The 20,309-nt window shown below is 29.6% G+C and overlaps 1 protein-coding gene across 1 annotated transcript; it reads left to right on the forward strand.

Annotated features, from left to right (window-relative positions):
- The first annotated feature begins 780 nt into the window (after positions 1-780).
- On the forward strand, positions 781-18,423 carry LOC111613169 (26S proteasome non-ATPase regulatory subunit 7-like). Its single transcript, XM_023354494.1, has 8 exons — positions 781-830; positions 913-1,107; positions 9,494-9,586; positions 11,570-11,667; positions 11,860-11,940; positions 17,323-17,414; positions 17,497-17,608; positions 17,680-18,423. The coding sequence occupies exons 2-8, from the start codon at positions 939-941 to the stop codon at positions 18,001-18,003; spliced, it is 969 nt and encodes a 322-aa protein (XP_023210262.1). The 5' UTR covers positions 781-830; positions 913-938; the 3' UTR covers positions 18,004-18,423.
- Positions 18,424-20,309: the final 1,886 nt, after the last annotated feature.

The raw sequence follows: 20,309 nt of genomic DNA on the forward strand, positions 1-20,309 counted from the left end.
AAGTCAAAAAACGCATCATCCTCTGAATGGGAGATAGCTTTTCTTCAGTTTTGTTCTTTCTTCCTCGTTGACATTAAGATGGTTTTTTTAATCATACCCACATGAATTCACTCACGGAGGAGCGGCCGGGTGGCGAGGAATAGTGTCCGACATAGTCACGACTTAATACTCGTGTAAAATCCCAAAAGTTTTCATGGGAAAATCAAACGATTCCGACTTTTTCAGAGTGGTAGGCTGATGCCTTATCCCCGATGCAACGTACAAAGGTAATTTCTAGCCTTAACTCGTTTTTCTTTTTGCCTATAGAAACTAAACACACTAATATAAATTTATTTATCAAAATTTTCTTCCGAAATTTGTTTTGTGTCAATAAAATGTCAAAATTATGGCAGTATCGGACTTTCCATGGTTTCGGCGTTCCGATTAAATCCCGAAGTGATCGAACGCTGACTTGTCAGGCTTTGATCGTAGAAGAATATCGATCGTGTTTTAATATAAGGAAATTTTGAAAATTCCTTTATTACTTTATTATTATTATTTTTTAAAATTAAAACATTGATGAATATTATTATCCCGAAAGTAGAAATACGAAGTGTTATTCGATTAGATAGATATACGCCCTCTTTTCTGCGTTGAATTAAAAATCATATATTATAAAATATATTTAATATTAATTAATATTTAATATTGATAATAAATTTAAATTTTACTTTCAGGAAATTAATTAAACACGAATTTATCATTTTGACAGTTTTCAATTATAAATTATAAATTTTGCAGGTGGCGCTGTTTCAGTTTGAAATTGCTGAGTGTTAGCCACTAGGCCTAAGGTAATGTGTCTTCGTGTACTTGTTTGCGTTAGAATAAGAACAATACTTGATAAATTATGTACAATTTTTGTATTATTTTCAGGTATTTTGTTTTATAGAAAAGTAATCATGCCCGAGCTACCAATATCTAAAGTGATTGTTCATCCTTTGGTGCTGCTGAGTGTTGTTGACCATTTCAACAGAATGGGAAAGATTGGAAATCAAAAAAGGGTTGTTGGCATACTCTTAGGCTCTTGGAAAGGCAAAGGAGTCCTTGATGTATCCAATAGTTTTGCAAGTGAGTTTATTCTTTTCATTAGACATTGATATTAGATCATTTGTTTATATATATGTATACAGGTTCCATAAGTCTGACCCCATAACATTATGTTGTTGTTTGTTTATTCTTCTACAGGTAAAGCATGAGGTAAAATTCAAGCTCCGAATGCACCCCCAGAATTGACTCTTATGCAAGCAAAAAAGTCAAATGAACCCTATCTGTACATGTGATCCTTTGCTAGATATTCGCCTCCATAGATCAGTTTTTAACACATATCAGTGTCCTGCCTATTTTCGACGCTCCGCATGTAGTCATGGATTTTGGTGCTTGCTATCACTTGTACCTCAGTGCCTGGGTGTTGAGATCTCACACCCCCTAAAACTATATAACATCAATCAGTCAAGTAGGCTACTCGAAATCACCATAGTCACGTGGGCTAAATAGTTAAACTCGATTGTCTTAGCGGAGCGACGAGACTTGCGATCTCGTGCAACCTGATGTTGGAGGCTGTATCTTGTGAAGGATTGCTTTTAGTGATATGATTTCTTTGACTTTTTTAGTTCCTGTGGGTATGCTCTACAGTATGATAATGTTCCAACCTTCTCATTCAGAGCTTGAATTGTACCAAGGCATGACACTGAGTAAGGAAGAGTTTAGTTTGAGTATAGTTGAACCTGTCTGTCTTGAATCTCATCGGAATGAACTTTGAGATAGACAGGTTTTGAGATTTAGAGGTTCCTATGTGGTAAACAGTAATAGGTTTGATTGGAGGTATGGTATTTTATTAATATGACAGCAAGTACAGTAGATACCTGTATTAGGTATAAATGAAACATTTTTGACATGCCTTAACAGAAATAGTTTGTCAATAGTTGCTAATGCCTTTCTTTGACCAATAAGATGCAAGCCAGAGTTGTAGCCAATCCGAGAAAAGCAGTTTTAATTGCAAGAGATGTTTCGAAACTATAATTAATGCTATCAAAATGTAGTTGTTAAACTTTGAATTTGTAATTGACACTTTGGTATAAAATTTAAGATGTAGAGGTTTTGGGAGAAAATTATTTGTGATAAACGTGGAAAATATCTTGAATTTAGGATGAAAATGCAGGGGGAAAAATGAATTGAGGTTTTTTGAGGTAGATAGGTTTAACTGTATTTTGATGATGAGAACTCTCAGTTAATATGAAGTTTGAAAGAGTTTAAAAAGCCACCATGTGCGATTGCTTTTAAACTTCATGGTAACTTTATACTGACTGAGGGTTCTCGTTATCAAAATAACTTGAATTTGTTTTTCTGTACTTGCTGTCATGTTTTTCCTGTAAAGAAATAAACAAGCAACAACATAACTCCTATCGAGGCAAACTTATGGGACACCTTCTTTATACAAAGCAGGACTGGCAAAAGGAGAGCTGGGGATTTTTCTTCAGAGCCCAGAGAAAATTAAGGGGCTTTTAGTGATTCCTATCCCTATAAAATTAACATTATTTTTACTAAGAAAATAAAATCTTAAGACTTCATTTTATTAATAAAGAAATATTCCATGTATTTCATTTCCTTAAAAAAAATAAAAGACAAATGGAGTCTGCTCTACTCCCAGGTCTCATCCAAGCTTTCAATGACCCTGGTACAAAGTACCTAAAAATAACTTTACCAATGGTATTTTATGCATATATTAAACAACGATTATGAATAAAACATCATTAACAGTGATATAAAGCTTTGCAATTTTATATAATTAAGCTTTACTTTATCATTTAATTTAGTATTGTTTATAGTTTACAATGTTTAAACAGAAATATATGAGAAGTGATAAACAATGTACAGTCGACCCCCCTATAAGATCATAGATACGTTCCATTTTTTAGGAATCCGATCTCTTACAAGTCATTCCAATCACAGTTCGACACGTATAAAGTTTACGGACTACGGCTGATTGAAAGGTTTTCTTCCATAAAATTAATCGATTCTAGACTAATCCAACTCAACATTTCCAAAATACGTATATATTTTTTGGAAACAATCCGTATAAACTACGCTATAAACAAAAAATTGTAGGATTACTTACCGAGTATGCACCATTCGACAACCCCATTGCTAAAACTTGTTTTCATCGCGAAGCAGCACACCAAACCATGGCCGATTTCTGATCATTTATTTTTCTGCGAAAACTTCATTGAACTTCGGAGACATCATTAATATAAATAATTTTAATCGCCGTTGAATAAGAAATGTTTCTTTCACAAGAAATGTATAAAATTACAGTACTGTATTAGACTTACGGTACCTAATTTACATACTGTACAGACGATAGTTAGCGTAAAAATCTCCGTAGCGTGGCGCCACGCTAGACGGCGGAAATTATATATTTAATTATAACAAAGTTACAATAAGTTAATATATAATTATATATACAGTACCTAATTTATATATAATTAATATATAATTATATGTACAGTACCTAATTTATATATAATTTATATAATACTGTCCAGACGATAGAAATCTCTCCGTAGCGTGGCGCTACGGACGACGGGAAAGTAGTTCGGCTGTCCTATGACGTTTAACGTAATTATAGGGGGTTTTTTTACGGATACCGTCACAATTTTTTCGCAGTTTTATAGGAATCGTAATTATTGGGACCGTAATTATAGGGGGGGTCGACTGTAAATAATTTAAAGGTTTACCTTTAATCTGCCAATTATAATGCTTCTATAATTAAAAATATGTAGCCATTTTTCTTGACAAAAAATCTTATTTCAGAGATAATGCGGTTTTAACGGTGATACAATAATAAAGATTTTTAAAACTTTTTGCCTTTTTCTGTGTTGTCTTTAAAACTGTGTATGACTCCATTAAAATGTCTTATAGTTTACATTTTTAAATAAGCTTTTATTGTATAGCAACTTATAACTTGAAAATCTTTATCTCCTAAACAGCTGATTCTACTATTTAAGTTTGGTTGTTTCAATTTTCACAATTTAGAGCTTCATAACTTGAAGTTAGCACAAATTTTGGTTCTATTTCAACATTGATTTCAAGAACAGATTGCAAAAAATTGGAGCAGTTCCATAAGCATAAGCAAATGCCTTAACTGTTAAGTTTTACAGACTTCTTCATCCAAAAACTGCTTTATATCTCTAGTATCCTTTTTATATTGGATGATATGTGTTAAACAGATACATTATTATTTTCTGACATACATTTTTGAGGTGTAATTTTTTCATTTTTACTGTTAATGTCTTTGAAAATGGATTATGGAGGAACCCACAAATACTAGGATATGTTCTCCGGGAAAGCAGATTTTAGGTGAATAAATTGATGTGGGAATTGTATTATATGTTACGTGAACCTTACTTTTCTTTAGAATTAAAGTACTGTACTTTGTGACATCACACTAGAATGACTTATTAATATTTTGAATATGAAGAGTTTATATACATTTCAAAATTTATTTATGAGTAAAATATCAATAGCCTGTACAATGATGTTATGTGCCACTAAAGCTAGAAAGTATAGGATGCAATATCTTCCAATTTTTGTGTCTCTTCTGATTACCAAGAATTTGATTGTTATATGATGTATGTGATACATTCTTTAATTATAAGAATATAAAACAGTAGATGTGTTAAAAGTATTTTTAAGTTAAAGTATTTTACTTGTTTATAATAATCTATAAGTACAATTAATTTTTATTAATTGGTTTAGCCGTTGTAAGCTGTAGAAGTAAATTTTGTAGAGTTCAGGGATTACTTTGTGGCAGTATATGATGGCATTCCACAGATTTTTTATAGAGAATGAAGTTGCAGAATTATGAGATGCAGACGGTGAAATAAAACATCCTGTATAATGGAGGTACTGCTATGGAATTATAGCAGAAGTGAAAAAATGCAATGAAGTCTGTCAGAAAATATTGGTAGTGGCCTGGAAAAAAAAAGAGAGAAGAAATGACTGATTTCTGTCTTGATCATTTTATTGTATTGTTCTCTTATTCTTGAAAAAACATTGTCACTATCATTGTTTTAGTTTTGTGTTTATTGAAGGATTAACAAAAGTCTATATTTCTAGAGAATGATTTTTGCTTTCTCCTTTTTCTTTCCTACTGGCAATTGCTGCAGAGGTAACATTGTGACGTGGAGTTCACTATGGAGTAATGTGCAAACATGCTGTCAAAAAGTTACTCCAACTGACAGGTTAAAATTGTGACAAATATTTTTTACAATATTGTTTAAAACAATAAATTAACAATTAAGAACTCTTGTGTAAAGAAAGGGAAATGTTAAATCTTCCTAAAATGACAGTTAACAACATTAAAGAAACGTGAAAAGTATCACAAAGTAACTCCCTTTACTCGTAAATGAAATTTAAATGTCATAGAGTTGTTCAAAAACATGCTTACCAGTATCCTTATGTACTATTCTAAAATTAGTGTTTCTTATTACTAATTATTTTTAATACGAACAGAATTAATTAGAAAGTACAGAAAATATCAAATGCAGTTACTATAAAATTCTTCATAAGGTTGATAATCTGTAAAGTTTTTTAAAAAATATCTGTATACAGTAGAACCCCTCTAATCCGTCACCTTTGGGACTGGGGGTATGGTCGGAACGCAAAAAAGGTCGGATTATCAGAAAAAAGTAAAATAAACAATCTTCCCTTTGTCCAATCTTTGTAGCACTGCTAATTTTTCATTTAATGAAAGAGTAACGTGTTTACGTTTCACTCCTGACATGTTGAAAACCACAAAAAACTGTATACGTACACACAATGTAAAACATATACTGTAACGAACACAGAACAACGCGACGGGCGGTGAGTTACTGACGAGTCGGGACAAGTTTCTCGACTCCGACCACGGTCGGATTAACCGGAGCGACGGACTAGCCGAGGGCGGACTAGAGGGGTTCTACTGTAGAACATTTTTGATAGATACAGTATGCCTTTGTCATAAGTATATATTAGCTATTCATACTATAAATGATCGTGTAAGTATGTACTGCTTTATAATGGAGATATGTGCCGAGAAATATGCAGAGACATAATATTCATAGGTGAGAGATGGTGGATCCTCTCCACCATCTCTCATCTGCCATATATGCTACAGTGCATTTACAAGTGTTTATCAGATTTTGTGGTGGGAAAGATGGTGAGGATGGGACTACTCTAAAACTTTATTAAAATGCATTGTCATTGGACTCAAGTACTATACATTCTCAAAGTTTCAGCCTTCTGCTATAATTAGAAGTGGATGAAATTTGAGTTGCAAGGTTTGAGGTCATGATACAAAGCAAGTATAAGTGTTTAAAATGAATAACTATTGAAAATTGGAAGAGATTTGTTTATATATTGCATATAATTTATACTCTTACTTATAAATAATGATTCCACTTTAATAAGAAAATAATAAATGTACAATTTAATAAAATTCGGGCTCCTATATTTTAATATAAGCATTGTCGATTATACAAATAAGTTAGAACAAAGAGCAGTTTAATCATTTAAATTTATTGAATAGAACAGAGTTAAATTTGTTGTTGATAAGTTTAATTAAAAGTCTCTTGCCAAATATAATATAATATTTAACTATCTTTAATCGAGTATTAATTACTTTAAAAGTAAAATTTAATTAGATCTAAAAAAACAAGTGTGGGCATTATTTTTCTCGGTATTATGTCGATTATAAGGAAGTAGTAAAAATGTAGTTAGCTTAGCGTGTAATTTGAATATTGTGAAATTAAGAAAACACGAATAATTACATTCTGCATAATGTTAGTTTATTTACGTGGTTTGTGTACTAATGTAATGTAACATAAATGGTTTTTCAATTCGATTTGAAACTCAATTAACTCATTATTAATATTCATACATAAACAACCTATAAATATTAATAATATTTATAAGTCATTTATGTATGAATATTGAATAATAATCATTTGTAAGCTGTTTTCCTGACTACCAAAGGGAAATTTCAGCCATTAAGTAACATAAAATATCAAAACTGAATTTTGGATGATCCTGCTGTTGTGATGAATGAAAAAGAAATTCTCATCTACTTTTCAATTCCTTAATAACCTAACAGTGTTTGAACTATTAAATTAAATACCAATTTATTCTATAATAATATTGGTAATAATAATATAAAATAACTCAGCATTTAATTTAATAAATATTGAGTTATTTTAATGTCGTTTATATTGTTTGTACTTTTTATAATCTTAGGATCTTGAAAGGGTCTCTTCTCTCATAATTATAATAATCATTGATTTGTTTATAATTTGGCTGTGAATAATTATTTGTGATCACATTTATCTTTTCTTTTCTAAATAAAATTTTAGAATTTAACATCTTTCAGGTAAAAATTGTTGAATTTTATAGCTGAGGTAAATATCACTAATGGTTTTAATGATACGTCGATTTTGTTCATGGTTGTCGGAACAATCGACGACAAAGAAAATAGTTTTCGTAAGCATGTTTTTGTCATTAATTTACTGAAATGAAATTAATTATAATCAGTTTTATTTCAGGAAATCAATGATAAATGATTATTACTTTAATTGATCAACATAATTTATTAGTATTATTTATCCCAATAGATTTTCTAAAGTATATGATCGCTTATTCCCTACTTCCACTTTATAAGGAGCGGCTATCATGTTATTGTGTTATTTGTCAATTTTATTAATGTTCTACAGTTTGACAGAGATAAGAACTTCTGTTTTCAATAACTCATTTCACTTCTTGTTGTTGTCAGTTCTATGTACTTACCTTATTTACTAGCACACAATATTAGATATTTGTTTAATTCTGTTTTATTAAAATTTAAATGTTTTATTCTTTTTACTATAATTGAGATACTTTATGTTTTACTATTGATTTACTTTCCCAACTGTTATGTATATAACACAGGAAAGTATAACTGAAAAAAATTTCATGTTGGTATTAGCATTATTTCATTTAATATCTTAGGATGGGATAAAGATTAAGAAATGAAATTAGGCACAGTAACTTGTATATAAAGTTCATTGATGCTATTAAATTTTGGTAGTTAAAGGTCAACAGGGTGGGGAGATAGAGAGGTGATCATGTGTCGTATCTTGAGAGGAGTCAGACTTAATGGAGATTTTACTTTGTAATTCAAACACAAATTATTTATTGTATTTATACAGACACTTGGCAAATCACAGAATTAAATTTTATTCAGTTGATACGTGTTCCTCTCATTTATACACATTTCAGGCATTTCTTGCCCCTCTTCAGCCAACTAAAATAAAAGTTTACAGGTTACAACAGTATAAACAAACATATAAGGTCATGTTATTTTAAAACATACCTTTTTGATTACAAATTATTGAAATTTAAAACTATAAAATTCCTTTGCCCATTTTACTAAATTTTTTATTTACGATTTTGAACCATTTAAAGCATTCGACTTCTTATTATCTAAAAAATTTTAAAAAATATTTTATATTTAACTGCATGTTATCTAAAGATTTTACATTAATTATCTTGTATACATTTATTTTGCTAACAATACTACAATTTACGTACCTAGTTATTCATTTTGAATTGTTATAAAGTTTAAACAATTTTAAAATTTCTTCCATACACTTACAATCACGTTTAAATTGATTTAACAATTAAAATTTACATACTAGTCTTTCATCAATATCGAAGTAATCCTTCCATACAAACATTTCTCTGACCTTTCCTCTCCCTTTTTCCCTCCAGTTAAGCTTGCCCTATATAATATTTATTATCTCTACAACTATAATGAATTTTATATACTACATTTTTAGTTCCAGTTGGTAGTAGTAGTTTTTTCTCAGTGTTGAGCTGTTTAAGCCTTGTATACATTTTTTGGTATGACGGTGCTAACTTGAAATTTATATTACTTATTTCATTATCAATTTGTTCGTGTAGTTCTTTGATGTATGGAAAGCCGATATACTTTATATCATTTGTTTTTTTTTATTGTCTTGTGGCTTTTTAAGATTATTTATTTTAAGTTCCCATTTTTTTTTTTAACGGTCTTTGTGGGTAACCCGCCAGGAGAAATTTCTTTTTTAATTCAGCTAAATTAATTTAATTTTTTCAAAAATACCAGCGATTTTACTTGTTATAAGCATACAATTTTTTATAAAACCCATCCTTAAGCTCAAAATTAAGTCTTTTGTAACAATTAATAATACGAAAGTTATTTTTAATAAAATCTCAAAATAGATGGCACAACAAGCAATTTAACTTCATTCTAATATGTCTTAATGTTTCTTAAACATTGATATTTTTTACCAGGAAAGGAAAGTTATGAGATTAATTGCTGGTTTAATAATTGATTTTACTAATTATTATTATTATTATTGTATTTTATTATGCTATATGTTAACTATTTCATTTGCTCTGGCAGTTCCATTTGATGAAGACGACAGAGATAAAACAGTTTGGTTTTTGGATCATGATTATTTGGAAAATATGTACAGTATGTTCAAGAAGGTAAATGGTAAGTAACTTTTTAAATGTTATCCAAATTATCATTATTTATTAAAATTATACAATGCATTGAATATAAAACATAAGTAAATTTTTAATAAACTATATAAATATTTTTGAAGGCAATTAAGGCAATGGCCTATTGCTTCGAGGTTGATACGTTGCGTCCCATTCTTCACTACTTGGCCTCTCCATTTGGGGTTTGGCCAAATCCATAATGGGCCTGAAAAAGGTTCGTTAATATTCATTGGGCATAAAATTTCGAACAACTGTTAAATGTAAGATGTGCAATATCTTCAAAAGATCTCTCACAATTCTTTTGGGTTTTGACCCTTGGTGAAATTTGCTGAAATTTTAGTATGTTTTAGTTCTTGACTAACTGACAAAAAGTCTCAATGACACAAAGCTTTTTTACTATAATAGTTCAAATATATGGGAGATGTACAGTACATACAGGATGGTAACAAAAGCTCAAATAGCCAATTATTTCAAAACTTAATAGGTAAAACGAAGATGAAAAAATACACACTATTACCTTTTAATACATTTCAAAATATCAAGTAGGATCTCGTAATGGTCTGTCAAATGTGAAAAGTAAATGCTTCACTGCACAACATGCAGGGGTAGCAGTGCATTGCTGAATAACACAAATGCAATGTGAAAGTATTGATAGTTGAATGTATGGCTAGGTTAGCATTAATGATATGGAAATGATCCAATTTAACAGAAAATATCAAAGAACCATTATATAAAATAGCTTTAACCTAATCACTATGTCATTGCTAATCTAAACCTAGCTGCACATTTGACCACTTTTGCAAGTTATGCAGCAATGCACTGCTACATCTGTATGTTGTGCAGTGAAGCATTTACCTGTCATATTTGACAGCCTATTTTGGGATCCCACTTGATATTTCGGATTGCATTAAAAGGTAATGGTTGCATCTACAATGATTGATCTATTACTTTTTGAAATAATTGGCTGGGGAGAGACTTTTGTTACTACCCTGTATATTCAAATAATTCTAAAAAAGTTAACCATTTTCAAGTTTTGTATTCGTTGATAGCTTTCATCAATTAGTTAAGAACTATAACATACTGTATTTTAAACTTTCAGCCAATTTCTCCAAAGGCCAAAATTCTGAGGATCGTGCAGGATTTTGGGGGTTGGAGGAAAAAAGAGTTTTTTGGGTTGTTGTTGAGTTCGTAGTTAACAAATGAGAATGTATATATGGAGTTTAGTTAGTAATCAGAAAATAGTTTTTAAATATTTTGATAAACAGCTTTGTTAGTAAATTTTCTGCATAGAAAATAAATTTCTTCTATAATTTCTTTTCACAGGTCCTCCCACATCTGCTGCTCATTTATTTTCTTTATTATAATTTAATAGCTAATTATATTTTATGCATTCGCAGAGAAACCTGTTATGTGGAATATTTTTGCTTTTTGTATAAAATCAGCTCTCTCTATTCCATTCACAGTTCATTTTAAATGCATATTCATCATTGATACATGTCATTCCTTTTTTTTTTATTATTTCATCATTGGATTGTTTGTCCCGTGTGATTATTGTGTGTCTGCCTATTATCACAGACTGCTGATTAACCTTTATCTCTATTCTAAACTTCATATATACTAATGATCTATTAATAAAATGCCTGTCACTTCATCTAGCTTTATCTTAAGATCACTATCAGGTTTCTGATCTAATCTGTTTTTCAGATAACAAATCTGATCTTTCAGGTTGTCAAATTATTATTGTTCAAATGTTGTTCTTTGTTGTTTTTCATATGAAGTAAAAAAATATTTCCCAAAGATGAATCTTTAACTGAAGGTGACTTTGTAGAAAGGTCATATTCAACTAAAATACCTTGCCTTATTTGATATGTAATTCAAGATATTTGAGTTAAAAATGTCTTTAATGTTGATGTAGATTTACAGACTAATGCTTTTATATTAATTTTTAAAATATTTTAAATTTCTTTTTACACAGCTCGTGAAAGAATTGTCGGATGGTATCATACTGGACCTAAGCTTCATCAAAATGACATTGCAATTAATGAATTAATCAGAAGATACTGTCCTAACTCTGTAAGTTTAGAATTAAATCTTTTGTATACAGTTGAAACCCATTTATAAGTATATTGTATACAAAGAAAGTACAGTACAGAAATGTACAGCTGAGAAACATATAAATAGGGTTTGACTGTAAAAAGATTAAATATATCTAAATTTTCAAGAAAAATACAATTTATACTATTTTAATTATTTATTTTTTATTAGGTTTTTGTTATAATTGATGCAAAACCAAAAGATCTTGGTTTGCCGACAGAAGCATACATAGCTGTGGAAGAAGTACATGATGTAAATATGTTTTTCTTTTCTTCTATTTCAATATTTAATTTATGATGTGTTATAAACATGAATAATAATCATTTAAATGTTTAGAAAATTTTCTTTAATAAATAATGCGCTGAAATAAAATCATATTTTATAATGTCAAATGTTACTAATAAAAAAACTATAAAATTAAAAGATAAAAAAATTTTATTTTCCTCTTTGCACGTNACGAGCATACACTCATTGTAGCAGGATGTATGACACACGTAAAGAACTTGATTACATTGCAAAATTAGCAAGAGATGTAGGACTTAAGCAAAGTAAAGTAAAAGCCTTAATACAAGAAGCGGAAAAAGGATGCAATAAGACTAAAGATAAGAAAGAAAAAAAGGAGTTCACCGTAATGGAATACAGAGCACCGTTAAGTGGCATATACAGAAAAATAGGAGTAGAGAGCAAAAAGAAAATAGCATATAAGAGAAACACGACAATATTCCAAATGCTAAGAAATGACAAAACACCAATAGACAGGAGGCTAGTTCCAGGTGTGTACAGAATACCGTTGCATGATAAAAGGCTAAAGAAAGAGTTATATTATATAGGAGCCACAAAGAGATCATTAAGAGAAAGATTGAAGGAGCACGAAAAAAATATAAGATCTAAACAACCGATCACGGCTTTGGCCAATTATGCTATCGCGGATCCTGCAGAGATTACAATCGAATGGAGCAAGGCGGATATTATACAAAAGATTGCTAATATACGACATCTAAAGTATGCAGAGGCATGGCACATTTATAAATACAGAAAAAAGGGGCTAAATATAAATTTTCGAGAGTCAAGTAGAATAGCATTGGCATGGAGAGCGGCGGCATTATAAAGAGCTAATGGACATGCGCGATCGAATATCTGAAGATTATAGAACGTGCATTGTTCGAATTACCGTTGGGAAAGTTCAAATTTTTAAAATTTTTTTACATCAATCCTGAAGATGGTCTATGAATTAGACCGAAAACGTTAGAGAACTAGACAAAAGTAGACTGCATTTTAAAGGTATAGTGGAATGTAGTAATTAATAATGCAGTTAGAGATTTAATAATTACGCTTTCTATTCCGTGAACACTTATAGGATAATCACTTGATTGAATTCATTAAGAATATGCAAAATCGTTTCTGATGGATATTTCCTTTAAACCGCAAAGTTTGTTTCAAAAACTTCAGGTAATGTAAAACTGATAAATCAATAATCAATAAAAAGTTGACCTGTGTGAAGAGAAATAAAATTATAAATAATTTTGTCGGATCTTTTTAGAATTTATAAATATTAACGTTTGTGGTTTTCTTGACAATATCTTTGACATTATCTTTGACATTACAGAATACAAGAAAAAATATTAATTTTTTAATACTTATTTAAGAAAAATATAAAATAAATACAATTGACTAATTGACTACAAAGGAAACTTCTAATGTCTTGATTAATACATCTATTTTTATGCTGTTAATACAGTTATTTTTTAAAATATTGGTTTTTACAATACTTTAAAAAGTAAATATGGGTAGGTATTACATAACAATGGTGGTTCCATAAGATTTAACACATTATTTACCATTTGAAAGATATCTGTAGATTTAGATTATGATAACTAAGTAGATTAAATATAATTCTGATAAAGCTATAATTTTTATATTCTAAAATTTCCTAGTTAAACTGTTTTTTTCGGGTTAGAAAGTTGTTATTTAGCGTAAAAAAATAGCGATAATTTCAGTAAACTGTTTTTTAAATCGTTTTAACGTTTAATCTATTAAATTTCCTTTTGCTGTATAATTTCACTATTTTTAAAAATAAAATTACAGAAAGTAGATATGATTAAATTAATTTATTGATCAGAAAGGAAAGTACATATAATTGAGATGTTAATGTAAAAACCAAGAACATTTTCAAAAGAAAAAAGTAAAGTGTAATCTAGTTTAAATTATCAAAAGATTTTTTTAGTTAGATTTATCTTTTCATTAATATTTTTATCATAAAGTTAATTAATTTTTAAATTAATACCTTTAAAAAAATTTTTAAACAGAAAGTAAAATTTTCTTTCAAAATAATACTTCATAATTTTCAATAAATGTGTTTTAAAAGTAAGGAGAAATCCATTTAAAAAGTATGTAAAAACACTAAATTATATTCTATTTCCACTACAATATGGAATGCATTGCATTTGATGCATATTTTTCACTGAATTTACATTGCAAATGATGCAAATCTTTCATTTGATAGGTGAAATTCTTTTAAAATTCAAATTACAAATATTTAAAAGATTGCTACAATTGCATAGTAAAGCTAGTAAAATAACATAAAAATGATGCACACGCATTGCATTTAGTGTGTGTCATTTGTGTAGAAAGGTAGTTTGAGAAGATATATTTTTTTATTAAGTATGGTTTATTTTATAAGCAAAAGAATATTTTAAAAAAAGGACTTGGATTGATGGAATAAGGCAACACAATACTTCAGAGATCTGCTAAGGGTATGTCTCCCAGGAGAACTTTCTATAGGAAACTGGCCCCCTATTTAGGGTACATGAAGAAAACACAAAAGCTTCACGTAGCCTACCCATTGATCTAGTGCAAATCTGCAACTAACTACCAGTGTTCAATGATTTTATCCACTCGACAACTGGTGGGCTCTTTTAAAAAACAATAAAGTAGGATGTGAATAAAAACTGTTACCATAAAATTTGAGTATTCTGGTTTTATAGTGGTTACTAAATGGTCTTTGTTTTAAAATTTCTTCATTATATTCTATAAATTTTTTGCATTAATGGCATTGATCTTTATTTTGAGGATGTAGAAATTGGTTTAAAATGTTCCTCTGGTATCAATACAATGTAATAATTCTAATTCTGTTAATCTTTTTATTTAAGAACTTTTGTAGATGAGAACATCGCAATTACAGTTTAAGCGATGTAAATTTTTCAAATCAAATTGTAATTTTGATATTTTCTGCATTAAAAAGCATTTCAAATGTCATGTAAGTCCACAAAGCATGTCATGATGACAGCTTTTATGCAAGTATGCGTGTAATCCTGTATGCCAAGAAGTTAGTGAGTAACATTGTTGTGTTCTGTCCATCTTCAGCTTACAAACGTAAGAAATAACAAATAATTGTTAAATTTAAAATTAAAATTTAAAGAAATTATAAAATATATTTATTAGAAGAACATCTGGATGCTGTTTCTTTAGTTTTATAAGTTAAATCATTAATACATTTTTATTAATTTTAATCAGAAGCAGATTCTGTTTAGAAATATTTGACATCTGATTAATAAATAAGCTTCTAATTGTCATATTCCATTAATATTTATTCTAAATTATACATAATTAATTAAGAAGTGGGTCAAATAGCTATTTTAATAAATGAACAAACTATATTTATTGAATAATTCAGATTGTTCAAGAGATGTTTTTCAATACTTTAATTCTTAAAGAATGTCATGTTATATTGTAGAGTTAACAAAATGCTTCCTACGACATTAAGCAGTAGAAATTAAAAAAAAAAATACAAAATAGTTAGGTTTCTTCAAGAAACAACCCCAATAAAATGTAGTTAAATTTTGATTTTTTAAACCACATACCTACCCTGGTGCTTACCAAGACCTTACTGTGGATTTGACTACAATCGTAACATGGATAACCAGGTAATGAGGGATGGAGTCCAAAGTATTGGGATAAATTTCTGAGGTTCCTAACCCAGTTCTCTCACTTACTGAGGCAGTAAAAGTGCTGGCTTTCCAATCTGGAGGACCCAGTTCAAGTCTGGGTTGGAAATTTTACAGGGATGGTGCAATCTTGAATATGTTAAGTCCCATTTCTCACCACCAAGCCTGACCAAAACCATAATAGACACAAGAAAACCCCCTCTTAGTTCCAATAGGAGAGGAAGTGTTAGTTTACCTGAGTGGGAAAATGATGTCTTTACTACCTCAACCAACCAGCCATTCACATCACGGTTACAAAGCATTGTTTCTTCTTCAATATTACTTATTGGCACTAAAATGTGCTGTCCAGCTCTGCTAGACACTACCAGGACAAAGCATTTGCTTTAGAAAACTATTAAGCAAGATAGTGAAGTGGTGTAAACAATTCAAAATGATTTTAAATTTGATTCTTTCTTTGAAATTTCTACCGCTTGATGTTGCGGATGACTTTTTACTAAGTACACCACACGAATATATCTTCATCGCATTGTTTACGTAAATTGTGTGTTCTTGTATCCATCATTTATGACAAATTTTTCTGCCGGGAATTACTACATTTGTTATGAAATCATTCAATATATAAATTAATATTTACACAAGTAAGCAAACTTAATTGAATATATCCGTTATTAATTAAATTTTGAAATGTGTAGGTCGCTGTGATTTAATTAATTTAATGGTACTATTATGAACTTTAAGATAGTTGATTTATTATATGACAGTTTTATTAACCGTCTTCCAATTTATGTGGGATCTTTGGATATAATGAAAATTGAAGATCATTAATAAAACTGTTTGAAATTTATTATATATTTGTGTAAATTAATATTTTATCATATACAGTCTGAAAAATTATGATCTTACTTCTAAACAGGATTGTTTTTGTGCAATTATAATAATTTTTAAAATTTATTTCAGTCTTAAAAATATATACAGACTGTCTGGAACTATAGAAGTTTCATTGATCTTTGTTTATTCTTTTATAGGTAACGTGCTGTAAGTTGGAACGAATAATTCAAGTTATTTTGATGTTGGGGATCTATAGCTTGAGAGAAGTTGCCATAGAGTTTAACAAGCTGCACCCAGATCTGTGTGTGTGTGTGTGTGATTGGGGAATTCTGGATGTAGTCTGTTAAACTCTACGGCAACTTCTTGCTGACTGAAGTTCCCTCCATCAAAATAAATTCGTTCCTTAACTCTGTGCATGCTTTACTTGTAAAACAAATTAACATAACTCTTATGGTTCCCTATATGTAATAGATATTTTTATAAATAAACCCTTCTAAAATTAAATCCATGGGCTTATTCTTTGTTGCTTTTGGCACCACAGTTCTTCAGTTTTATCAACTTCAGCTGTGTGGGTTGGAGTCGGTGAATCTGAAAATGATGAAGACAAAGTGTAGAAGAATAATAGTGAGATGTTTTAGTGCAATGATGATGAATGTTACAATTCTTCTGATGATAAATGATGCAATTTTTAAGTTTTCAAAAGTAAGCCTGTGCGTATTTTATAGAGAAGTTGCTTTGTTCTTGTAATGAAGCCCAATATTTGCAGAAATATCCAATACATAAAATTTTTCTGTACAAAAATCTAATAAATTGTTTTAAAATTGGATAAACGTCATGAAAATCTTTTTCTTTTATTAATTAGGATGGAACACCAACTACAAAAACTTTTGAACACGTACCAAGCGAAATTGGAGCAGAAGAAGCTGAAGAAGTTGGAGTTGAACACTTGTTGAGGTAGATTTTTCTGTTAAAATAACTAATATGGTAAAACGTTTCCAATTAGTACTTTTTAATTTAAATTTTAAACAATTTTCAGGGACATAAAAGACACGACACTCGGCACATTGTCTCAAAGAATAACCAATCAGCTGAGAGGTCTTAAAGGTTTACATTCTCAAATTAACGACATTAGAACTTACTTGGAACAGGTACGTTTTTTCATTTAAAAAATTTCATTTCTAAATCACAGCATCTTTATTATGTACTTACTAAATTTTAGATAATAGCCGGAAATCTACCCGTGAATCACACCATTATTTATCACCTGCAAGATATATTCAACTTATTACCGGATGTAAATTCTCAGGAATTTGTTAAATCCCTCTACGTTAAAACTAACGATCAGATGCTTGTCGTGTACTTAGCCTCGCTGGCTCGTTCGGTAATCGCGCTCCACAATCTCATAAATAACAAAATTACCAACCGAGACGCGGAAAAGAAAGAAGGGATCAAAAAAGAAGAAGGCAAAGAAAGAAAAGAAAAATCGGAAGAAAAAACCGACGACAAGAAAAAGGATAAAAGTAAATCGTGTCTAATAGATTAAAAAATAAATTATTGATTTGTTGTTTTTCAGGATTTACCAATGCTGTTACTTTTACTATCATCATTATTATTATTATTATTATTTTTTAATATAAATGATTTCCATTTACTTTCTGATTAATCTTCTTCTCCTTCATAAAATTTTAATAATTTCCTTTTTCTTTCATCGCGTAAATTCGAAAGAATGTCTCGGCATTTCCAACCAAAGTAGCATTTTAAAATTCAGATGGAATGTAGATGCTATCGTTAGATAAATATCCCATTTGGTGTCTATTAATCATTTCTGTGAATGACCATGTAAATACTGAGTTACTTAAATATAACATTTATAAATTCTTAAAAGGAAAATAATTTATGTAGCACAATTTGTTCAGAATTTAGGCACTTTGTAATAAAAAAAACATGTTTTTTACTTAAAAAACTGATTGATGATTTGCTTTTTGACCCTATATTACAATATATGAATTAACGAGTACTGAAGAGGGACAGATAGACTGTCTGAAATACATACCATCAGTATAATAAACCTGTGTTCACCCATTTCTGTGTGATTACTCCTACAGCATCAATATTGTGTGATGAATCCTCCATAGAACCAAAACTTAGTGCTCATTAATTAATAAAAACACCGAGTTATTCTTATTTGACATGCTTTATTAAAAGTGACACAGAGAATTCTACATAGTGACATTGAAACAAATTTACATTATTGTATAATTAGCAATGTTAAACGTTCCTAATAATGTAAACTGCTAGAAGAATTGCTCTTCCAGATTCTGGTGTAAACTTCTGGAAGAAAGTTTCTTCTAGCATTTTACATTATTGTAGTAATTAGAAATGTTTTAAACATTGTATTTTGTTCATTTAACCAACGAAAATATCAAAACTTTCTAAAATTTAGGAGATTTGGGAGCTAGTTTTGTGCCAAAGGCCGCAATTTATACTGTCATATATATAAATGTATCTGAGATATGTTTCTAAATAAGGATAATTCCGTTTGATGACAGAAATGATTTATTTGTTTCTGATATGTCATGTTGCCTGTCACCGTTGATAAGTGTTTACCGTGAAAATTGCCACTGGATAGGAAACTTGTCTCTACTTTTATCTCCCTACAATACAATCTATATCTATTTAGTGATATATCACTATAAAAAACATACAATAAATTATGTTCTAAGGAACTCACTCGTAGGACTTATAAAATGTAGGAATTACTGTGGATACTCCAGAGAAAATATATAAATAAATCCGGCACGTTTAGCACGGCAGGGATATAGTAAATCAAGAAATTGGGTCAGTTCAGAAGAAGTAAAGTATTGATCAATGATTGATTAATATCGATTGATCTAAAGAAATTTAAATAAATTCTAATTTAGTAACAGTAACATCACTGAAAGTATAATTAAGGTCATGGTTATTTACATAATAAAACAATAAAATTATTTAATTAAAAAACACATTTTACATTAAATTCAAATATAAATAATGCCCCTTTACAATGGAATATATCAGTAAATACTTGCAGTTCTTATTCCTTCTATAATATATAATTACTTCGTTTCAAATTTGACATGCCCTGACTTTTACCAGGGGATTTTTGGGCAAAAAATTGAGAATAAATACTGAGTAAACAATTGAACAATCTACTCTGCTATCAGAATAGATCCTGAAGATGGCCTAAATTAGACCAAAAGTGGCTTACTCCCCTACAATTAAGGTAATATGCTCACTACTAGGTGTAGAGCCTTCGTGTATGCTAATTATACTTTATTTAAAATAGAAAATTTGCATACAGACGTGAAAAATGGCAAATAATATCCCAATTTTACACTCTAAAACATGAAAAAATTGCTGTTAAATTCAAGTAATGCTTTAACTAATAGGAAGTCTACGTGTGTTCGATATGGAAGAAGAAATCTAACAATTCATCTAATGTTCTCTCTATATATTTCTCTGTTAATATAGCAAATACCTTTAGATTTATAGTCGCATTTGCTCGACCGATAATTTATCAACAAGCCAAATGCAACCAATGGCAAACTTTTATTTTACACGTTTTAATGACGTATATTCTCCTCAACGTCACGTAATATATTCTTTAAAAAAAAAAAAATTAATATTAAAACACCATTAAAATATCGAACGATGAGTGAAACAACCCGCAGTGATTTATAGCATTAAATGTCATCGACTTCGTGACTGATTTATTGGAATTTCAGATTAATTCGTTTAATATCGGGTTTCTCTTTCGTATAATTCAGTCGTAATGTCGATGTGTTTGGTAATTGAATTAATTATAAAGTA

The sequence above is a fragment of the Centruroides sculpturatus genome, unplaced genomic scaffold (assembly GCF_000671375.1).
Source record: "Centruroides sculpturatus isolate CEXI.00-Female unplaced genomic scaffold, Cexi_2.0 scaffold1928, whole genome shotgun sequence".
In the NCBI taxonomy this organism is placed as follows: Eukaryota; Metazoa; Arthropoda; class Arachnida; order Scorpiones; family Buthidae; genus Centruroides; species Centruroides sculpturatus.